The sequence below is a fragment of the Chionomys nivalis genome, chromosome 18 (assembly GCF_950005125.1).
Source record: "Chionomys nivalis chromosome 18, mChiNiv1.1, whole genome shotgun sequence".
Classification (NCBI taxonomy): Eukaryota; Metazoa; Chordata; class Mammalia; order Rodentia; family Cricetidae; genus Chionomys; species Chionomys nivalis.
The window spans coordinates 36606201-36626370 of record NC_080103.1 but is presented as its reverse complement, the minus strand read 5'-3'; the positions used below and the strand labels follow the sequence as shown (position 1 = coordinate 36626370).

Genomic DNA, 20170 nt, shown 5'->3' with positions numbered 1-20170 from the left:
AAGCCTTTCTTCCACAAGCCTCAGCATATGAGTTTGAATCCTTAAAATGAGCCTACAGCCAGACATGGGATTGCACCTATGATCCCAGCGTTCCTATGGGAAGATGGGAAGTAGACAGCCAGACATGGGAGTGCACCTGTGATCCCAGCATTCCTATGGGGAGATAGGAAGTAGACAGCCAGACATGGGAGTGCACCTGTGATCCCAGCGTTCCTATGGGAAGATGGAAAGTAGACAGCCAGACATGGGATTGCACCTATGATCCCAGCATTCCTATGGGAACATGGAAAGTAGACAGCCAGACATGGGAGTGCACCTATGATCCCAGCGTTCCTATGGGGAGATAGGAAGTAGACAGCCAGACGTGGGAGTGCACCTGTGATCCCAGCGTTCCTATGGGAAGATGGAAAGTAGACAGCCAGACATGGGAGTGCACCTATGATCCCAGCGTTCCTATGGGGAGATAGGAAGTAGACAGCCAGACATGGGAGTGCACCTGTGATCCCAGCGTTCCTATGGGGAAATAAGAAGTAGAGAAAAGAGAAACCCTGGACACTCACAGTCTGTTAAGCCTGGTGTACACCGTTAAAGAAAAAACAACAAGAGACTTTGTCTCAGTCAAAGTGGAAAGTGAGGGTTGAAACTCGAGTTTGTTCTCTGCTCTCTACACATGTGAATTACCAGAACACAGGTACACCTACCCTACACTACATATGTGCATAACACAGAGTTTTAAAATTATGTAGTTGATGTTTTGTTATATTAAATATACACTTTATTTTATCATGTAAGTATTTTTTTTTCAGTCAAAGAGCCTGTAGCTAATGGTTTAAAAGCATCTCATATTTTAAAATAAACTAAAGGACTTTGCTATTCAAAGCAACATCAAAGAACATCCATGGGAAGAATCCTCTTTTGAGTAACCTGTTTTGCAAATTCAAAGTCTTTTATTCTGCTTAAGCACACACACACACACAACAAAAACATTTGGGCACACCTCTATAATTGAATGTAATTCAACCATCAGATATTTTTTACAGTCTTTTTGTGTAGCACAACTGATCTCAGATTTATAATCCTCTAGTCTCAGCTTCCAGAATACTGTGTGTCCCCACACCTAGCTCCTTTATAAATCTTAAACACTATTTCAAATAGGCATACTATTATTCTGCCCCATTGCCATAGCAATATTGATAACATAGAAAAGTATACCAAGAGAATTTTTTAAAATATTTCTGACAGTGAAATAAATGAGCATGGGCTGTTGTCTTTGTATTCTGAAAGATATGCTCTACACTGGAGGTACTGTACAACTTTACCTATGAAAAATGGTCTGTGTGCTTTTCATAGCTTTATCCATTGTCCGGTTGGTATTTCTACTGAGTAGCGTTTACAGCAAACTAGTCAAACAGGTTTGCCTGTTTATTTGACAGAGCTCAGGAAGCAGGGAAAGGTATGGATAAAGGCAAGGCTGAAGCTGTTTTAAGGAAATTAATGCTAATCACTAACTGTTTTCTTCTGACTTTGAAAATATGTTGAAGATATTTATAAGAACGTGTCTTAATAGAAACATGATTAGGGTAAGGGAATCTAGAAGGGGAAATACGAAGCATTGAATAAGAACACAATGAGGACAATGGAGAAAGAGAAAGCCTTATTGGAACAACAGGAGAACATTCAAAGAAAAGCAGTCGTGCTTCAGTGTTAGACTCCGTGTTACGCTTCCTGTGAGCTGGCTGTGGCACACCAAGAAACCAGAGTATTGATCTGGGGGTGACTATAATTAAAGCAAAGGCTTGCATGCGGTATTGGCATCCTACGTGGGACCTGTCATCCCAGAGCTGAGCTATACTAAGGGCATTTATGGGTAGGATGTAGTTACTTTCTCTGACTCTGACATTATCTTGGAAATCATAGTTATCTTTTAGAAAATAACAAAATATTCATATGGTTTTTTTTTGTTTTTTTGTTTTTTGTTTTGTTTGTTTGTTTGTTTTGGATTTTTCGAGACAGGGTTTCTCTGTAGCTTTTTGGTTCCTGTCCTGGAACTAGCTCTTGTAGACCAGGCTGGCCTCGAACTCACAGAGATCCGCCTGCCTCTGCCTCCCTAGTGCTGGGATTAAAGGCGTGCGCCACCACCGCCTGGCAGTTTTTTTTTTGTGTGTTTTTTTTGGTTTTTCGAGACAGGGTTTCTCTGTAGCTTTGGTGCCCGTCCTGGAACTAGCTCTTGTAGACCAAGCTGGCCTCGAACTCCCAGAGATCTGCCTGTCTCTGCCTCCCGAGTGCTGGGATTAAAGGCGTGCGCCACCACCGCCTGGCCAACTCATATGGATTTTTATTTTACGTTTGAGACAGGGTTTTATGTAGCTCAGGCTAACCCAGACTTACTGTGTAGCAGAGGATGACCTTGAACTGCTTGACTCCAGTCTTCATTTCCCAGAGAGCAAGGATCAAAGTTTTATGTATAACCCTGCCAAACTAGCTTCCTTCCTTCCTTCCTTCCTTCCTTCCTTCCTTCCTTCCTTCCTTCCTTCCTTCCTTCCTTCCTTCCTTCCTTCCTTCCTTTCGCTTTTGTAGCTTATTAAACTCTTATATGTGTGTTTTATCATTGTAATCTTGATCTCTCTCAGATCTCTGACTAGAAAGCAGAATTTTACTATAAACATGGTATGAGGCTCCAAGACTTTAAATCACTTCTTGAGATGACCAACACAGACACTAGAATTTCAAAGTCAGGACCTCAATTTCTCTCTGAGAGCCATGTGCTGGAGGTATACCAGACACCTCATTTTCTGAAATCCTTCCATAGTCCTGTGGAAATTACATAATAAGGTCTCTTTTGGGCCACACCATGGTGTTTATCCCTTGCTGGGGTCTCCCACTCCTACTCTGTGGCAGTGTTCTTCCTCTGCTTTTCTGGTTATTTCTCTTTGTCTTTTCTGGGCATTTTTCAGAACTTTAGAAGACAATTCTCAAACTTTCACTCCTTTTCTTTATTCCTTTGGTGAGGGTTATTTGTGCTTATAGACTAGATTTCAATTTATAGATGCATGGTCTGTAATTCCAGGTATGGCATGTCTAATTTATTCTCTCAAAAGCTTAAGAGCCTAAACTTGGGCTGGAAAGATGATGGCTCAGTGATTAAGAACACTAGCTGTTCTTTCAGAAGACCTGAGTTCAATTCCCAGCACCCACATGGCAGCTTATAGTTGTCTGTAGTTCTGATTCCAGGGATCCTGCACTGTCTCACAGACATACATATAGGCAAAACATCAATGCACATGAAATTAAAAATTTAAAAAAAGAGTTCATACTCAGCTTGCAAACTATGTCTGGCACTGCTGTCTGCATCAGCCAAGTGATAGACTTTGGAGTTACCTCTGAGCTTATCTTTCTTTTGTCTCTATCATTTTGTTTGGCCCACTCATCTATTCTTATCTTCTTATTAATAAAGTCCTCCTTTCACATTGCTTGAAGCTTTCATTCACCTCCTGCTCTTTGTGTGTCTTCTCACGTCTCTACCTTAACATACTTCTCTCACCTTTGCCCAGGATCCCTTTCATGAGTTCTTACTCGCTGCTTACCCTTCACCTTCTTTAGGGGCCATTTAACTGTACCCCTTATTGTCACCTGGAAACACCAAGTCTTTCGCCAACCTTCATGTCTACAGGTTGTCTAGCTGTACTCTTAGTACGCACCCTTCCTAGTCTTACACCTAGTAAGGCAACACCATCTATTCCTTGAGGCATTTGCTTGAGGCCATTTCAGTTCTAAAGTGCCCTAGCTTTCCACAGGGGAGGTTGGCGACAAGGAGATAAATGAAGTAAAGAGAATGGGGGATAAAGAGAGGAAGAGAGACAAAGAGAGAGATTTGGGGGCTATAACCAAAGACTTCATCTTTGTTCCCGATGAGCATTCTACCACGGAGCTACATCCCCAGTCTTCACTCTCTCATTTCAGATATTCACTTAACTAGCTTTTGACCTTCAAGTAACTCTTCAGATTATTGCATCCTTGTATCTTTAAACTTTTCTTTTGCTTTACCCTTTGAATATGTTGATGAGAGTTTCTCGTTTGTTTCTGTCCAGCTTCTCCTTCTAAGGTGAGTACAGGTCCATATACCACCTTGGATAAACAGTTCTCACCAAAGATATGATGTTCAAACGTCATTAAATGTTATTTTTTAACTCCTCCCAAAGTAGTGTAGGTAGAGAATTTTCTTAGTTTTCTATATATATGTTGATAATTTTGCTGTTTTCTTCTAAGCTGGATCATTCAAACATGAAATGTTTCTTTCTTTGAATTTTGGGACTATGTAGAAACATAAGGGCTATGGAGACTTCTGTCCCACATAGTCAGCCACAGTGGAAAGGTCTGATCTGTAGAAAAGTCATGCTGCAGAACTCTTGAAAGATCACATTCATATAGGAGTATTTTTTTTCAAATTCACCAGGGGCTTCTAATAGATAAAAGTGAATTCCCAAGCAATTCTGGTTGAGACTAATAACAAGAAATAGCCATAGCAGTAATTAAGTGTACTTAGTTGTTTCAGATTTATATTTAATGACGAGCATGCCCAATGTCATTAAATAGTAGTTAGGGGTGGAGTACATATACTAGAAGGAAGCCTTTTGAAGCCTTTTAATTCCCTCACCTGGACATTTTACAGTAGCTGCAGACATTGAAAATGCTACCCAGGTGGGTTGAGAGTAGCATAAATTTATGGACATAAAGTATTCTCTTTGGCAGAGAAGCCTCTTATAGCAATGGGTAGTAGTTAATGCAGAGATTCATAGCTGTCCAAAGTGCTGAGAACAGTGGCTGCAAATGCTCAGCCATAATTGGGGTATCTCTATTAACTGTCACCCAGAAGGCTCAGGGAATAGGGTGGAAGAGGGAAGCAGAATCAGAGAATGGGAAAGGAGGCTAGGAAGTTTCCTCTCATCGTGATATGTCTGTAAGACACATATTACTTATGGAAGCTGTGATTGCCTGTGTAAAACTTTCTCAACATAAAGCCAGATAGAATTTCAGAATGGATGGAAGAGGGGCTACCAAGGCCCAAACCATACTTGTGGAACTCTTGGAAGTTGATCTCTCTTGGGTAGGGAATAACTTTCCTTTGGGAAAGGGAGTGACCACTGGTAGGTTGCTCATGCCACAGTAGACATACAGGCAATGCAAACTGGACTAAGTGCTCTTAAACAACAAAAAGTGCCATGTGCCAGTTTGATCATTCTTAACGGTCCAGAGGGGTATGCATTACTAAACAGTTATCCTTTAAGTCTGTTTTGAAATGTTGTTCCATTTTTTAAACTGTGCACTAAGCATAGACACAATCTCATCTGGACATTCTTGTTCATTTCTTCTTACCCTGTGTATCCTTCTGGAGAAAAAGTTCTTCTCTTTCCTAGAGAGTCCTTGTGCCAGATTTCTTAGAGAGTGCTTATGCCAGATCTCACTGACGAGATTACAGACAGATGATACGGCTAAGAACATGGTCTAGGACCTGGTGTTTGATCCTTTATAGTAGTTATGCATCCTTTATGGACCCTGAACACTTTATGATTTGTATATATATTAGTGTATGTATTATATATAGAAATACTAAAGTATGTATACTAAAATCTTTTCACTAATATATTTCACTATATAACATATAGAGATTAGTGAAAATATTATCCTTTCACTAATGTATTTCTCTCTATATATATGCATATATATGCATATATAGATCTTGGTGAAAGGATTTTAGTTTAATTGCTTAAGTGCAACCCTGTTCCTATTATAACTCCTACTGTGTTCACCAAAGGAGAGTCTTTGTGAGCTAGGTATGACTTCTTAGAGATCTGAGAAATTTAAGAGGTAATCTAGCCATGCATTCAAGAAACAGCCAGGTTCGTGATAGAAATTTATCTTTAAATGAAAAGTATTCTAATTTTGTTTTTTTAAGAAGTATGAGTATTTGAGGTTTAAGAAGGTCAGTTATTAATAAGGTTTTTCTCCTGTTTTGATTTTTGTATCCCAGAATTCAAGAAAATAACGGACCTGTTATCTGACATATGGTAGTGACAACTTTGGAATATCTTTACCTGTCATGGGCAGCTTATATTGGTCAGGATCAGGAAACCTAAGTGATAGTTTCGACTTTGTCAGTGAGTAGCTATATCTTGGCTTGTAATGGTAGGTAACTACTTATTAGAGATATTGTTCCTTTGTCAAGGGGCAGAATTTGGACTCGGTTATATTTAGTACTTCAATTGGGATTCCGATTGATTTTTAGATAAAAATACTTTTTAAATGTATTTTGTGTTACTTTACAGAAAGTATATTAATTACTGTGTTTGAGTATATATATTTCTATTTCTATTGCAATATTTGCAATATTGATTGCAAAACCAGTAATGACAGCAGTGATATATGAAAGACTCCTCAGCACTTGTTCATTGCTGATATATTGGTGTAATCCTAGATGTGTAAAAGACACAGATTCCCCTGTTAGTAAAGGAGCATCAGAGGAATGCATTGTGTCCTATGAAGAGCCTACCCAAGTCTTTGGTCCCTGGAGACTATTGTAAGTTTGCTGTTTTTTAATCTAAAGTCTATAAGGAGCTTCTAATGGTGCTTGTGCCTGAATTTTGTGACTACAGGCAAGTTTATTATCAGTTTACTAGTGAAGACTTCCACAGAGTACAGAGATACATAGTATTGTGGCTTTAGGTTAATATTTGGCTGGACTTAGGAACTCTTCTATTTGCTTAATGATGAAGTCAGACTCAAAACAAAGATTTCCTGTATTTGTTGGATGTTGATTACATGGTGCAGAGACATGGAGATAAATAGTACCAAGCTAGTCAGGCCTTGGCAGAACTGTAGAAAAAGAAACCTAAGTTTTAGGAGCGTGTGTGTGCGTGTGTGTGTGTGTGTTTCTGTGTGTGTAAATTTTATAGCTGGGTATGATAAACACCAAAAGTGATTTAATCACACCATTTTCTTTAATAAAAGGAACATTATTTTTTAACTATATATTTTTATCACTATCACTAATTCTCAGAAAATGACTTTTGAGTCAGTACTTTCAGCCTCACCTGTGAATTTGCTTAAAACAAACAGACAAACAAACATACAAACAACAACAGAGAAATTGGATTCTATGGCTTCTCCCAGATCGTGAAGTCAGACCTTGTAAGGTCAGACCCAGAAGTCTGTTTGCATAAGCCGTCCAGTTGCTTTTCACACTTGCTACTTTTGAGGCTCACTATTCTGTGTTGCAAGGTACCTACTTGGTTCATATTCTCATATGGTGAAAATTTATGATTATTTTGATGATGAGCAACTTGGCTTAAGTTTAAAGTTTTTTTGTTCAATAGTTCCCTGATTATAACTTAAACTTATGATGTAATGATTGCAGTAATTAATTGGCTGTGTAGATAAGTTCAGTTAATACGTACATACTCATGAATTCATCTAAAAACTGAAATAGTTGTGTTGTCTCTTTTGTAGACTTTGCTCTGATGCTGCCTTGCAGTTACCTGTAGGGGTAGCAGTTCTTAATCACCTGGATAGCAGTAGTTGAGCAAAAGTGTTAAAACCTCACCTCAGCTGGATCTGGTGGCATATACACATCACTTTATAGGCAGAGACAGGCAAATCTCTGAGTTCAAGTCTAGTCTGGCCTACCAAGTGAGTTCCAGGACAGTCAGGGAGGGCTGTTATACAGAAAAACCTTGTCTAGAAAAACAAGAACAAAACAAAAACCAAAAACCAACAAAACAAAACAAACAAAGCAAAAACCTGGACCTGGTCTCTTGATTGTGGCAACAACGAAGTTTTTAAAACATCTTTAGGTTTTAAAAGCTAGAGATGTTTTAGAGTTGAACTGTAGTCACAGGCTTAAAGATTGGCCATTTATCAAGCCAATTAAAACATTACGTATTAAGGCTGTTGGGCACTCACATTATTTTAAGCAAATTGTTGTTGCGTATTTGTGATTGAACAGTAATCTGCTTCCTTGCAAAGTAGCATTGCTGATGGTTTGACCGTGATCTTGTCTTGACTGTTAGATTGTTGGCTACTACTTGGCCTACATGGACAGTTACTCTGTATGAGTACCAGCCTTCCTTAGGGAGTTTGTTTCAGAAATAAATTTATTGGGGACCCTCACTTTTGATCTATCGAAGCCTAGTTTTTCTTTTAGCATGTCTTATGAAGTTTGTGTCAATTGAAGTGCCTCTGTACCCTAATTTGGAAATCAACTTGAATTCATTTCTTATTTCTAAATTTAGTATTCCATTGGTTTGATTTTTACTGTTTTATGATTATTCCATATCAGTTTCATTAAACTTACCCCTTTTCCTCCTTTCCTTCTTTTTCATACTCCTCCCGCAGTAGGTTATTTCCCTAGCTCTTTCTAAGCTTGTTCATTATCTAGTTTTGAGCAAGTTTTATAGTAGGGAAGGGTGTTCAAGACCTTTCAATTTGATAGTCTCACTTGGCAGGTTAGATAATTAGTCTCAGAGAAATAAAATACTTGGCTTCATTTACAAAGATTACTAATGATAGGATTTATGGATATGTACTTTCTCTTACTTTTTTCTTTCATTATAAATCAATTAAAAATTCCCATACTTCAGATATGAGCTAACTGAATAAACAATCTTGAATTCTCAAATATACTTCCAAGCCAAAATCTTAAGTATTCATCAACAACTATTTTAATTATATATCTAAGTTCATCTTGATATACTTTACTAAGAAATTCCATTTTAGTAATGCACTAACAACATAAATTAGTTTAGAATTTGTGAAATGATTTAGGGAAACCTCAGTCCTGAAAGGAAGGAATGACGGCAAGCAGGATGGCCGCATGTGCACTGCTGGCATAGTACTTTCCTCGTGTACTCTGGGAAACTGTAGGTAATTTTAGCTGAAGAAGCTTGCAGTTGCTTTGGGATTGTTCAGCTGCTTCTTCTGTGCTTCTGAGGATGGGCGCTCTACACTGTGCTTTTACCTCAGGTATTGCAGGGTCACTCCTACATTTTCTTCAGCTGTGCCCCTTGCATAACTCCGCACTGAAGTATTGAGTGCCAGTTTCTTACCAGTCAGTCTGGTGGAGCATGAGAGACAGCTCCAGCTGCTTATTTCAAATACAGATTCTCTTCTCCCCAGGTCGCAAGGACATTTGCTAAAGAGACCTTGGGCTCTGTATTTTTACTCAGCATTTGAAGTGGGACTTTTGGGCCCTAAAATTTGAGGATTGTTTCATTTGGATGGTCAAATTATGTGTTTCATTATTTCTTATATAAAATTAGATTTTATTAATATTGCTCATCATCATTTTCATTTTGAGACCAGTTCTCATTCTGTACTAGGCTAACTTGGAATTCATGATGATATCCCTACCTCAACCTCCTTAATACTAGGGCTATAAACTGTCCAACTTTGGTGTTTTAAATAGCTAAATTTATCATGATTAGACAAAAGTGGTTATGGGGTCCCGGGTGCAGTTTGTTGATATCTATATTGTCCTTTTTTCTGTCTCCTCCCTAGCCTTGTTCTTGTTTTCCTTCCACTGGCTGGTTGAGGAGAAACTCTCTATGTGGACAGGGGCCAGCTATTGCTGATAAAGGAAAAGGGTTGAGTTTCTCATTACAGCTTTGCCACCTATACTGCAGATGTCAGCAAGGGGATGGATAACTGTGGCTGATTACAGTGAGGAGTGCGGGCGTGCCTAGCTCAGGATGTTACAAAAGCAGCAGTAATACTGCATTCCTTGCGGCCTGTTTTGAAGACATTGCTAATGGCTAACTTCTTTTTGTATTTCATTTATATAGAGCCAGATCTGCCTCTTTGTGCTACTCCCAAACAGCTATATCAGTCTCACTTTCTGTAACAGAATATGTTAGTATAAGCAGTAATACAACATGAATGTAATATTTTTATTATGAGCTTTCAAATTAGTTGTTAGTCACAAGTATTTTTTTCTTTTAGAAGTGAATGTGTTAGAAATTTTGAACTGAAACTTTTGACAGGGAGACTCAAATTTATGCATTTTTTAAATTTGTAAAATAGGCCACATTCTTCCTTTTTATTCAGAATTTTTGTCTCATATCTGTAGGTAAACTGTACATACCTACCAAAATATATGCAGACAAAAATAGAAATGTTTTTTGTTGTTTTGTTTTCTGAGTAAATCCAAGCCAAAATCTTAGTAATGTGGTAGATTTTGAAAATCTACTTATCTATTCATTAACTTTTGACAGCCATCCTGAGTTTTGTTAGTGTATGAATGTCCAGTTAGTTCAGGGTACTGGGATTACTTTATTCATCTTAATTCTATGCTATTTTTATGTGAAAGGGTGTTTAGCCTACGTGTTTGTCTCTACACCACACATGTGCATGGTGCTCTAGAAAGTTAGAAAAGGGAACTGAAGTTACAGACAGTTGTGAGCAGCCTTTCAGGTGCTAAAAATCAAACCTGGGTCCTTTGGAAGTTCAAGCAGTGCACTCAATGACTGAGCCATCCCTCTAGACCCCCTCCTTTCCCCATCTCTTTTTCTTTAAGGTGGGAGCTAACTGAAAACAGGGGACCATGCTTTTCTAGATGCTGTGTTCTCTTCCTACCCCAAGTTGAGAAGCTCCTAGTCTGTGCAAGGATTTTTACTTTCAGTGGCTTATTTGCAAACTGCTAATCAGAATTTACTTTAGAACACTGATATTGCTTTCATGTGAGAGTAGTAGCCATATAAGTACAGCTGCATTTTACCCTTCGTGTGTGTGTGTGTGTGTGTGTGTGTGTGTGTGTGAAAGACAGGGGGGGGTGTCTGAATTGAATGCATGTGTGCATGTGTGTGAGTTTTTGTCCTCTCTTTTTATAGTGGGGTAAAGTGGATTAATTTACTAGGTGTTAGCCTTTGTGTCAGGTTCTTACCTTTTCGAGACTGTTTCATAAAATGAAAGCAGCTGTCTTAGTGTAAGTGAAGTAATGCCTTCAAGTCTCCAGAGCAGAGAAAAGAACTACAAGATCAGAGCTGTGAGTGAGCCACTTGCTTGACTTGCTCAGGGCTCTTCCAGTTTTAGCACTGAAATGCCCATCCCCTGGTAACTCCCGCAAATCTGGGAAGACCATCATGATTCATCTTCCTGGTGCTGTAGGTAGAGACAGTACAGTGACGTAGAGTGGGTATTTTAGCTCCTCATAAACAGTATCTGGCACAAACATGGAAGAATGGCATTTCTGACTCCAAGTATCTTTGTGGCTACACCTTTCCAGGTTTACTCTTTGGGAGTGCATGGCCTGGAGTGCCAGTTACCACAGTCGCACACCAGCTATGAGGCACGTTAGAATGACTATTAGAGAAGAAATCAAAAAATGCACGTAGCATTTCTCCTCCTGTAACCAGAGCCTTTAGGACAGAAGCCTGGGCTCAGCCACCAGTCCCCATATATCAGTTAAAGAGACAGAAATTAAAAGCAGAGATATATTCAATGTGGCTGTGTTGGAAAGAGGAACTAGAAAAGGGAGCAGTGACCCTAAGTCCTGCTACTCATCATCTCTGAACAGGTCCTGAATGGTAATCTCAGAAAGAAGTCATTACCATTCCAGAGTAAGATTGTTAGCTCTAGACAATTGCCCTCATTGCATTTGAGAGGAGGTCTTCATTTTATGTGGGAATAAAGTGGCCCAAGAATAGCACCTTAAGCCAGAATAAAGGAGACAGAGGGACCAAGGACAGGAAGCAATGTTAGCTTTTCATCCAGCTTCAGTACTTTTGAGCCCCAGTGGGGAGTCAATACTCTTATGTCTAGGCCCCTGCTTTACTCCATCTCCTCGTCCTGTAGGAGAATTTATTTATGTAACTCAAGCTAGATGCTGCAAATGTTCTCTTTAATCTTTTGGCCACGAACCAATTGAAGTAGAGGACGCTATTCCTTGAGAAGAGAACAGAGGCCGCAGTCATCTTCTGATGCCTCAGTTTGGCATCTAGCACATCAAAGAGTTCCCTAAGTACACTTCTCGCTGCTGTGATTGAGTGTAATGATAATTCTGTTAGTTGTTTATAACAGTGCTATGATTATTGGGGTTACCTAAGGAAGAAAAATAGAACCTCCGAACTCAAGGAAAAGCTCTTAATTGTCAGAAGCAGTGTGCCTACTGGCTGGAGACAGAGCTTGGCACTGCCTCTGTGCCTTAGGAGTTCTGTTCAGAAATATTTACTCAGGTGAGGCTGGAATTTTTGACTGTACCACAGGAAATAATTTCAGGACAAGTCAGGATAAAGCCCTGGTGGGCGTGGGCTTCTGGAGAGAGCATGCTTAAGTGCCTTTAGACTAACCATATGTATCATGAGTGGCTTCTGAACTTGCCAGTACTGCTTTGCAGCCCTATTCAGACTGCTGTGTTAGAACCACTTGTTTGTTCTTTCCCCTCATGTATGACAGATTAGTATTCTTTCAATATAAAATGCCAAGTGCTGTCATGTGTCACACATTGGAATTGGTGAACCATATGGTTTATCTAAATCCTCAGGTGGTAGTCTGGAACCATCAGTTCTAAGGTATGAATCAGCCAACACCTACTCAAGTGTTTTGAGGAATAAAAAATGTGTAATTGTGTGTAGAAAAGAGATTTAATGCTACACCATGTTTGTAAATAAAACTCCTACTTATAAAGTTGTTATTTTTTACAATGAATTTTGAATTATTATTTCTTACTGTCTCTTACACCCAAGGGTGGGTGGGGTAGGGTTAGGGGTAGAAGAAGGCTATGGGATAGGGAATGCTTTCTCAGACTAAGCCAGTAAGTGGGAAAGCAAAATGGAGAGATTGGCCTCACTGTAAGGACTAAGTCTCAGGTTTCTCCAGCCCTGGGCTCCTCATTCACCTGAATTGCTAGGATGAGGCCCAGGAACCTGACCTTCCTACTAATATATTACAGCATCACTTTTTTTTTTTTTTTTTCGAGACAGGGTTTCTCTGTAGCTTTGGTGCCTGTCCCGTAACTAGCTCTTGTAGACCAGGCTGGCCTCGAACTCCCAGAGATCCGCCTGCCTCTGCCTCCTGAGTGCTGGGATTAAAGGCGTGCACCACCACCGCCCAGCTACAGCATCACTTTGTAAATAGATATAGGCACGGGTTCTGTCACCCTCCTTGTTTGACCCCCACCATTGGGGATATTTGTGCAAATGGGTGTGGAGGTGCGTGGGGAGAGGAGAGCACTGGGCCCTTGAACTTGCCCCTTTGAGGGGAGCAGGTGAAGAGAGGGAAATAGTGCAAGGTAGAGCCCTATTCACAGTGGAGATCCAGCACCAAACTAGGAAAGGGTAGGCTAAAGATTCTTTCCCATCTCAGGAGACTTGGTAGTTAAAAATGTGAAAATACATTTCAACAAGACCATCAGAAGAGGCAGTGTACACAGTGGGGGTGAACTCACTCCTAAGAAAGAGTGACAGGTAAAATCTAGGTTGGTTCTGCAATTGCCTAACCACCATATTGGCAAGGGGGTACCCATTCACAGGCCAGGATGTCTGGGTGTGATGCTAGATCATGAAAAATGGTCACTGGCCTGGGGTAGGGTGGGGATGGGGTGGAGGGTAGGGGTTTAGGTGGGGAGGGGAGGGTAGTCACGCCCTTACAGGGCAAGGCTTCCAGATGGTGCTGGCTTGGCCACTTTCTTCTAAAAGCTACTTCAACCCCTTGCCCCATCCCACACCCAATACCCACCATCCCAGGGGATGCATTAGTGAGGGGCAGCAAGCAGCAGGGGCGGCTCCGCTTGAAGCTCCGTGGCAGGAAGATAAGGAGGAGTAAAGGGTAAGATGCTCAGCCCTCTCTGCCCTCTTGCCCCCAGGAAGGAGTGCCAGGAACAAGACATTCCCTGACCTGGGCAGGAGGAAAGAGGTGGAGAGCTCCCTTAGTTGGGTGGAGCCCTCTTGCTACCACCTGGGGCTGGGCAGGTGAATCAATGATGTCACTCTGCTGCCTTCTCCAAGATCCAAAGTCTCAGCCTTGGAACTGGGTAGAGGGCTACTGGGATGGCTCATTACCTCCCTGTTCCAGTCTTTCTGGATTCCACCTTGTTTTCCCCACCCACCCTTCCTTTGCCACCCCTTTGCATAATTTACTGTCAGCAAAAGGGAGCAGAAACCAGGAAGGGGTGGTCTCTGAAGAGATGGGCAGTCTTTTACCTCACACACAGCCAAAACTCAGGGGGTAAGGCTTTGGTCCCAAGCCCCAGATTCCTAGAAACCTGCATAGGAGAAGTGGGACCCCACAAATCAAAGATAGATTATTGGTTCTATTCTCCAGTAGCATTTGCGGACAGAGACCTTTACTCTGTGTGTGTGTGTTTGTGCATATACACATATGTGTATATATGCGTACATACATACATTATTTTTCATGTATTACTCCTTGGGTGATAATCCCAGTCTAGAGAGCTTGTGCCTCAAAACCTCAGCTTGGAATTGAAATGAAGATTCTTGGGAGAAAGGGTTGATTCTCAGGCCAGCAAGGCTCAGTATCCTTCACCCCAACTCCACTTGTCTTTGATGCTCCCTGTTGCTTAGCATGATGTCCCAGGCCTTGTGCTCTTTGAGGAGGACTCTGCCAATGGCGTGGTAGGTGTCCCGTCCTTCTCCTCATAGAGCTCTTGCATAGTGACTGAGGGTCCTGCATAGTGACTGGGTAAGCCTTTTGCTCCCAGAATGGAGCCAGAGAGAGCTGGAAGGTGTCCATTTGAACACTGGCGAGGTCAAGGCCAGCAGCTCTGGTGGCTGAGGATGCTGAGTCGTTCAGTGGCATATCCTCCTTCTGGTGCTCCCCTCCAGGCAATTCTGGCCTTTGAAATGGCGCTGCAGGTGGTCCTCCTTGGTGAAAGCCTTGTGGCACAGGTGGCACTCATAGGGCAGGTCCACAGTGTGTAGGTGCATGTGGTTCTTGAAGTCTTATTACGCAGGAAGCTGGCTGGGCAGTGTGGGCATGAGGAGGGGCACTCTACTGTGTGCTTCCGCATATGGACCTTAAGCTTGTCATTCCTGGTAAAGCAGATATCTTAAACCTCACAGTAAAAGGGCTTCTTACCAGTATGGGTTCTCATGTGGCAATTTGCCTGCCTATGGATTATCTTGTGATAGACTGTGCACCCATTGGGCATCTGTGAATGGCATTTATGCACCAGCTTGCCTTGGCTACCCAGGTGTGGTGCCAGGGTGGCTTGGCATAGAAAACTTAGGTAGGCCATCAGGTCAAAATCATTGGTATCTTCATTTGAACCATCTGGTGATATTGGGGGCTCATTGCTCTGTGCTAGCCCATAGGCTGGGGAATGTACCAGCTTTTCCTCTTCTTCCTCACCCTCAAAGACCTCAGATCAAGGGCTGATTAGGAGGTAAGACAGCACCTGTGGGAGGATTGTACCTGGTCACAAACCCACTGCTCCCACAGTTGTCTACTCTACCAACCACCTCTTCTTTGTAAGTCAAGGGATGGGTGAGCTCTATGGATGTATCAGGGACCAGGTGGTTTGCTCAGGCCCCCTTGGTTTGAAGAAAAGCTTTTCAGGACTTGCAGCTATGGCAGGCAATAGGTTGAACTGGTGGTGGTGGTGGTGGTTGGAGGGGCACCTGTGGAGGGCCATCTTCACATTGCTCTCTCCTGAGGTTGAGGCTGTGGTGGGGCAGTGGCAAAAGTCTCCATTTATAGCCAGACTTGCTCACAGTCATCCTTATCTGAGCTGGGGCTTCTAGCCCGCTATCTCGTAGAATTTCCATGTAGGCAACAATAACACAGGGCAGTTCCATAGTCAGGCAGCTTGGAGTACAGCCAGCATGTTGGCACTGCTGGTGATCAGTATTAGCTGTGTAGGCAAATTCCAGAAGGGCACCCAGGGTCTCAGGCCCTACAAAATCCTGCTCACACTCACGCACACCAGCCCATGCTCTTCCAGCATCTGTCACGCCACCCTTATTCCTACAACAGACCCCCACCCCCACCCGACCATAACTAGAGCTTCTGGAAGTAGTTGCTGTTAGCCAGCCAGCACAGCCATGTGTGTGCAGTACTCCAGCCCCTGCATCCTGATGGTGAGGTCGCATAAATGGCCCAGCTGCCTCTGCTCCTTGAGGCAGCTCAGGAGCTCACTGTGTGGTCTGGGAATCAGATCTAGTCAAGACATCCTCAGGGCTCCCCATCTTATCCTCTGAGCCTTCTGCAGCTGCAGAGGGACAGGGTTAGGAAGGATTACTTCCCCAGTCGGCCCAGGCCCTGCTCTGGTTCTCGTCAGAAGACTGAGGTGGGTGGCTCACCTCTCATTGCTGGGGAGGCTCCTCCTCCACCACCCTTTGCCTCCACCTGATGCTCTGGTCCCTCCTGTGCTATGGAGAACCTTACATTCACCTCATCTCCCCTCCCAGGGCCTGCCTCATCTGTCCTGTCTCACCTGTTGTCCTGTTCTGCTTGCTTTCCCCTGATAGTTCCATACACACACCTACCACTTCCAAACTCCCCCCACCCCTTACCAACACTCTTGGTCACTTCCTGGATTTTTACCTCCCCCCCCCAGTACTCCCTCCCTCTGCCCAGTAAGGATATAAGCTTACACCTCCTCCAATAGCTAGTTCCCGCAGGAGGTTTAAGGGTCCCTTCATCCTTTTTATTCCTTTCCTCTATGCTTTTTGAACCTTTCTCAGTTGTTCTCTTTCCCTTTTTTCTTCTTTCTCCCTTCTGCTGCCATCCCTCTTCCTCTTCTCTGTCTATCATTATCTCCTGTAGTCCACCTTCACTTATACAGTTTTAGATAAACAGTCTTCCTAAAACGCAAATGACTATTAGGACAAGATATAAAATAGCAGCAGATAATAATCTAGGGGATGTGATCAGATGACTATGGACTAGGAGAATTTCAGCATTTGGTACTCGCCATGGTCCTTCCTCGGTGTATGACTTTGAATGCAATTGAAGTGCATGCTAATTGTCAGGCCAACAGAGTAGAATAGTAGCTGTCTGCTGTGGATCCATCAATGAGCATTGTGTGTGCACATGGTGACAGCAGACAACAGTATTTATGGCATACCTGCTATTACGTAAATTTCATCCCTAGAATTTATAACATGTGCTTGCAAACTCTCTAATTTTTTCTCCTTTAAGCTGGATGAAACTAACATCAGAGTGTCACAACTGGTATGAGGCCAAAATATAGCACATTAAAAACCTAGGAAGCGTTTTTCTTCTCCAAGACTACTTATTTTGTCTTATATCGACCTTGTAATTAGAGAAAAATTTGCTGTGGAAACTGTGGGATTTTGTTTTTGTTTATTTGTTTTTGTTTTTATAGATTTTTTTATTTATAGAATACATTGCTTTTTTTCTTCTTTGAGTGAGAAAGGGAAAAATAGCTGAAAATATAGTGTATTTGTTATTGGAAGAATCCAGTTTGTTTTGTGCATGATTATTTTAGATTGCTTGCAAAATTTGAATATTGAAATTTGAATACTTGTTTCAGTTGAGTTTAGATGGTGGGTATTTGCCTAAAGAATTTGGCTAATACACAGTCATTAGCAAAAATGCGCACATTCACCATCATTTGTAATGTATGTCTAAATATATTTTGAGTTGTTCCTTGAAACCAAAGTGTCCAGTTTCTATGCATAACTCTTTAGACTGTTTCTTTGCTCAGAGGTCTTCCCTAGAGCCTGATGATATTGAGTAGCTTTGTGTACAGCTATTAGTTCTCCTGCAAATAATGTGCTTATTTCCCACAAATATCAGAGTCAGACTTTGTACGTAACCTATTAACATGAAAGGCTAGAAGAAATGTCTGTCTTGCAGTGTACATCCATGAAACTTAAGATTGGTAATCTACTTGAAGGTGGAATGTAGAAAATGTGGTCTGGGACAGAGTCATTCACAAAACTCTTGGACTTTTGAAAGTCATTCACTTGGGTGATGCCCTGAATTAACACATTACGTAATGACAAAACTGTTACATAAATATAGACTGCCAGGATATTTAGCACACTTAATAATGATTTTACCTGTGAGGGAGATACATTTTCTACAGAATTACTGAAGTACTACTTAATTATTTTATGAAGTGTGACCTCTTATTGGAAACCTTTACTCACAACTGGGAGTGTTACCACTAAGTTAAAATGACTTAAGTAGCAATTGGGTAGTGATATACCTGAAAATTAAAAACTATCACTCTCCTGGAATTAATAATGATATGACATATATTAAGAATAAGAATTTTTAATACTGTTTCATAGATAGTGTTCAAACAAGCACTATCACTTGTCTCTAAGCCTTGCAGAAGTTATTATTTGGATTAAAAAGCTTTCATTTACTAATGAAATAATGTATTTTCAGATTGATATTAATATGTATTGTGAGTCAATTTCTTCCAATTCTGTACTTCAATAACAATTTTTATCTAAGTGAAGGCTTCTTTGGTATATATATTAAGCTAATTTTTAAAAGAATTGGATCATCATATATTTTGGAAAGTAAAGTCTTTGTGATTGTTTGAATGGCTAGCTTTCTATACTGTTTTAAGTTATTTTCTGGTTGTCTTCACAGCTATGAAGTCTTACACTACATATTTCATGCTCCTATGGAGTGCTGTTGGAATAGCAAGGGCTGCCAAAATCATCATCGTGCCGCCAATTATGTTTGAAAGCCATTTGTACATTTTCAAGACGCTAGCATCAGCCTTACATGAGAGAGGCCACCACACAGTGTTCCTTCTCTCAGAAGGCAGAGACATTGACCCATCTAATCACTACAGCCTCCAGCGATACCCAGGGATCTTCAACAGTACCACCTCAGATGCTTTCCTACAGTCTAAAATGCGGAATATTTTCTCTGGGCGATTGACAGCAGTTGAACTGGTTGACATACTGGATCACTATACTAAGAATTGTGACATGATGGTTGGCAACCAAGCCCTAATCCAGGGTTTGAAAAAGGAAAAGTTTGACCTGCTACTTGTGGACCCCAATGATATGTGTGGTTTTGTGATCGCTCATCTTTTAGGAGTTAAATATGCTGTATTTTCTACTGGCCTTTGGTATCCTGCTGAAGTAGGAGCACCTGCTCCTTTAGCTTATGTCCCAGAGTTTAACTCACTCCTCACAGACCGCATGAACTTCCTGGAAAGGATGAAAAATACTGGCGTTTACCTCATTTCCAGAATAGGGGTCAGCTTTCTTGTTCTTCCCAAATATGAGAGGATAATGCAGAAGTACAACCTGCTCCCTGCGAAGTCCATGTATGATTTGGTTCATGGGTCCAGCCTGTGGATGTTGTGTACTGACGTAGCACTGGAGTTTCCGAGACCCACCCTGCCTAACGTTGTGTACGTTGGAGGAATCCTAACAAAGCCGGCCAGCCCACTGCCAGAAGTAAGGTTTGCTGAACATCTTGGTAATTTTTTTTAAATATAAGGGTCAGTTTTTATTCCTGAAAGAAAAAGTATTGATTAGTATCATTTTAAGAGCCCATAACTGATTAGTTCTGTTTATTTGTGGATCCTTCACCTCCCTGGAATTCATCTCCTTTGGGTGAGCATATTTATAGTAACAAGAGGCTCTTTGTCCTGTGTAAGCAGTAGATTGAATGGAAAAACATATTTAAAAAAATAACTGTGGTCTATGAGTTTAATATACTTAACTGTTTAGTTTTAGCAAGCATGATTTATTTTGCTTTCAGTTAAACTCTGTCACAAATAGTGTGCAGAACACTGTTGAGTTAACTTAGTAAAAATGGAGAGAATAAATGTACTTCTTTGGGAATTTATAATGACTAGAATATTTTCATCCTATAGTAGAAATGAGTATTAATTTCAAAGTAGGAAATCAACTAATTTAAATTAATAACAAATATAACATTTTAAGAAAAGCATGCCCTAGTACAGTTTCATTTAAAAAACAGAATTAGTGGTACTTTAGAAATATCTGGCTCCTCAAAACTACATTCTTTTTGTGCTAGCTGAATCATCAGCAAATCCATTCTTCAGAAATTTTTCTTATCCTATTTTATTTTAATTAGCCACCTAGTCTATCAGGAGTCATTTATGCATATATTAAAAATGTTTTCTAAGGTTCTGGTAGCTCAGTACTTGATGCCAATTACAACAGTAGTAGAGTTTATATAATTTTATTTTCTTTCATCT

At 41.0% G+C, this 20170-nt stretch overlaps 1 protein-coding gene and 1 pseudogene across 1 annotated transcript in view; one reads left to right on the top strand and one right to left on the bottom strand.

Moving 5' to 3' along the window:
* Window positions 1-20170, top strand: part of Ugt8 (UDP glycosyltransferase 8) — a 69608-nt gene that overhangs the window by 7501 nt on the left and 41937 nt on the right. The window contains exon 2 of the mRNA XM_057793358.1: window positions 18577-19400. Coding sequence (XP_057649341.1) covers window positions 18579-19400 — 822 coding nt within the window. The 5' untranslated portion in view covers window positions 18577-18578. The remainder of the gene's footprint in view (window positions 1-18576; window positions 19401-20170) is intronic.
* Window positions 14564-16190, bottom strand: LOC130889353 (zinc finger and BTB domain-containing protein 7B-like; annotated as a pseudogene).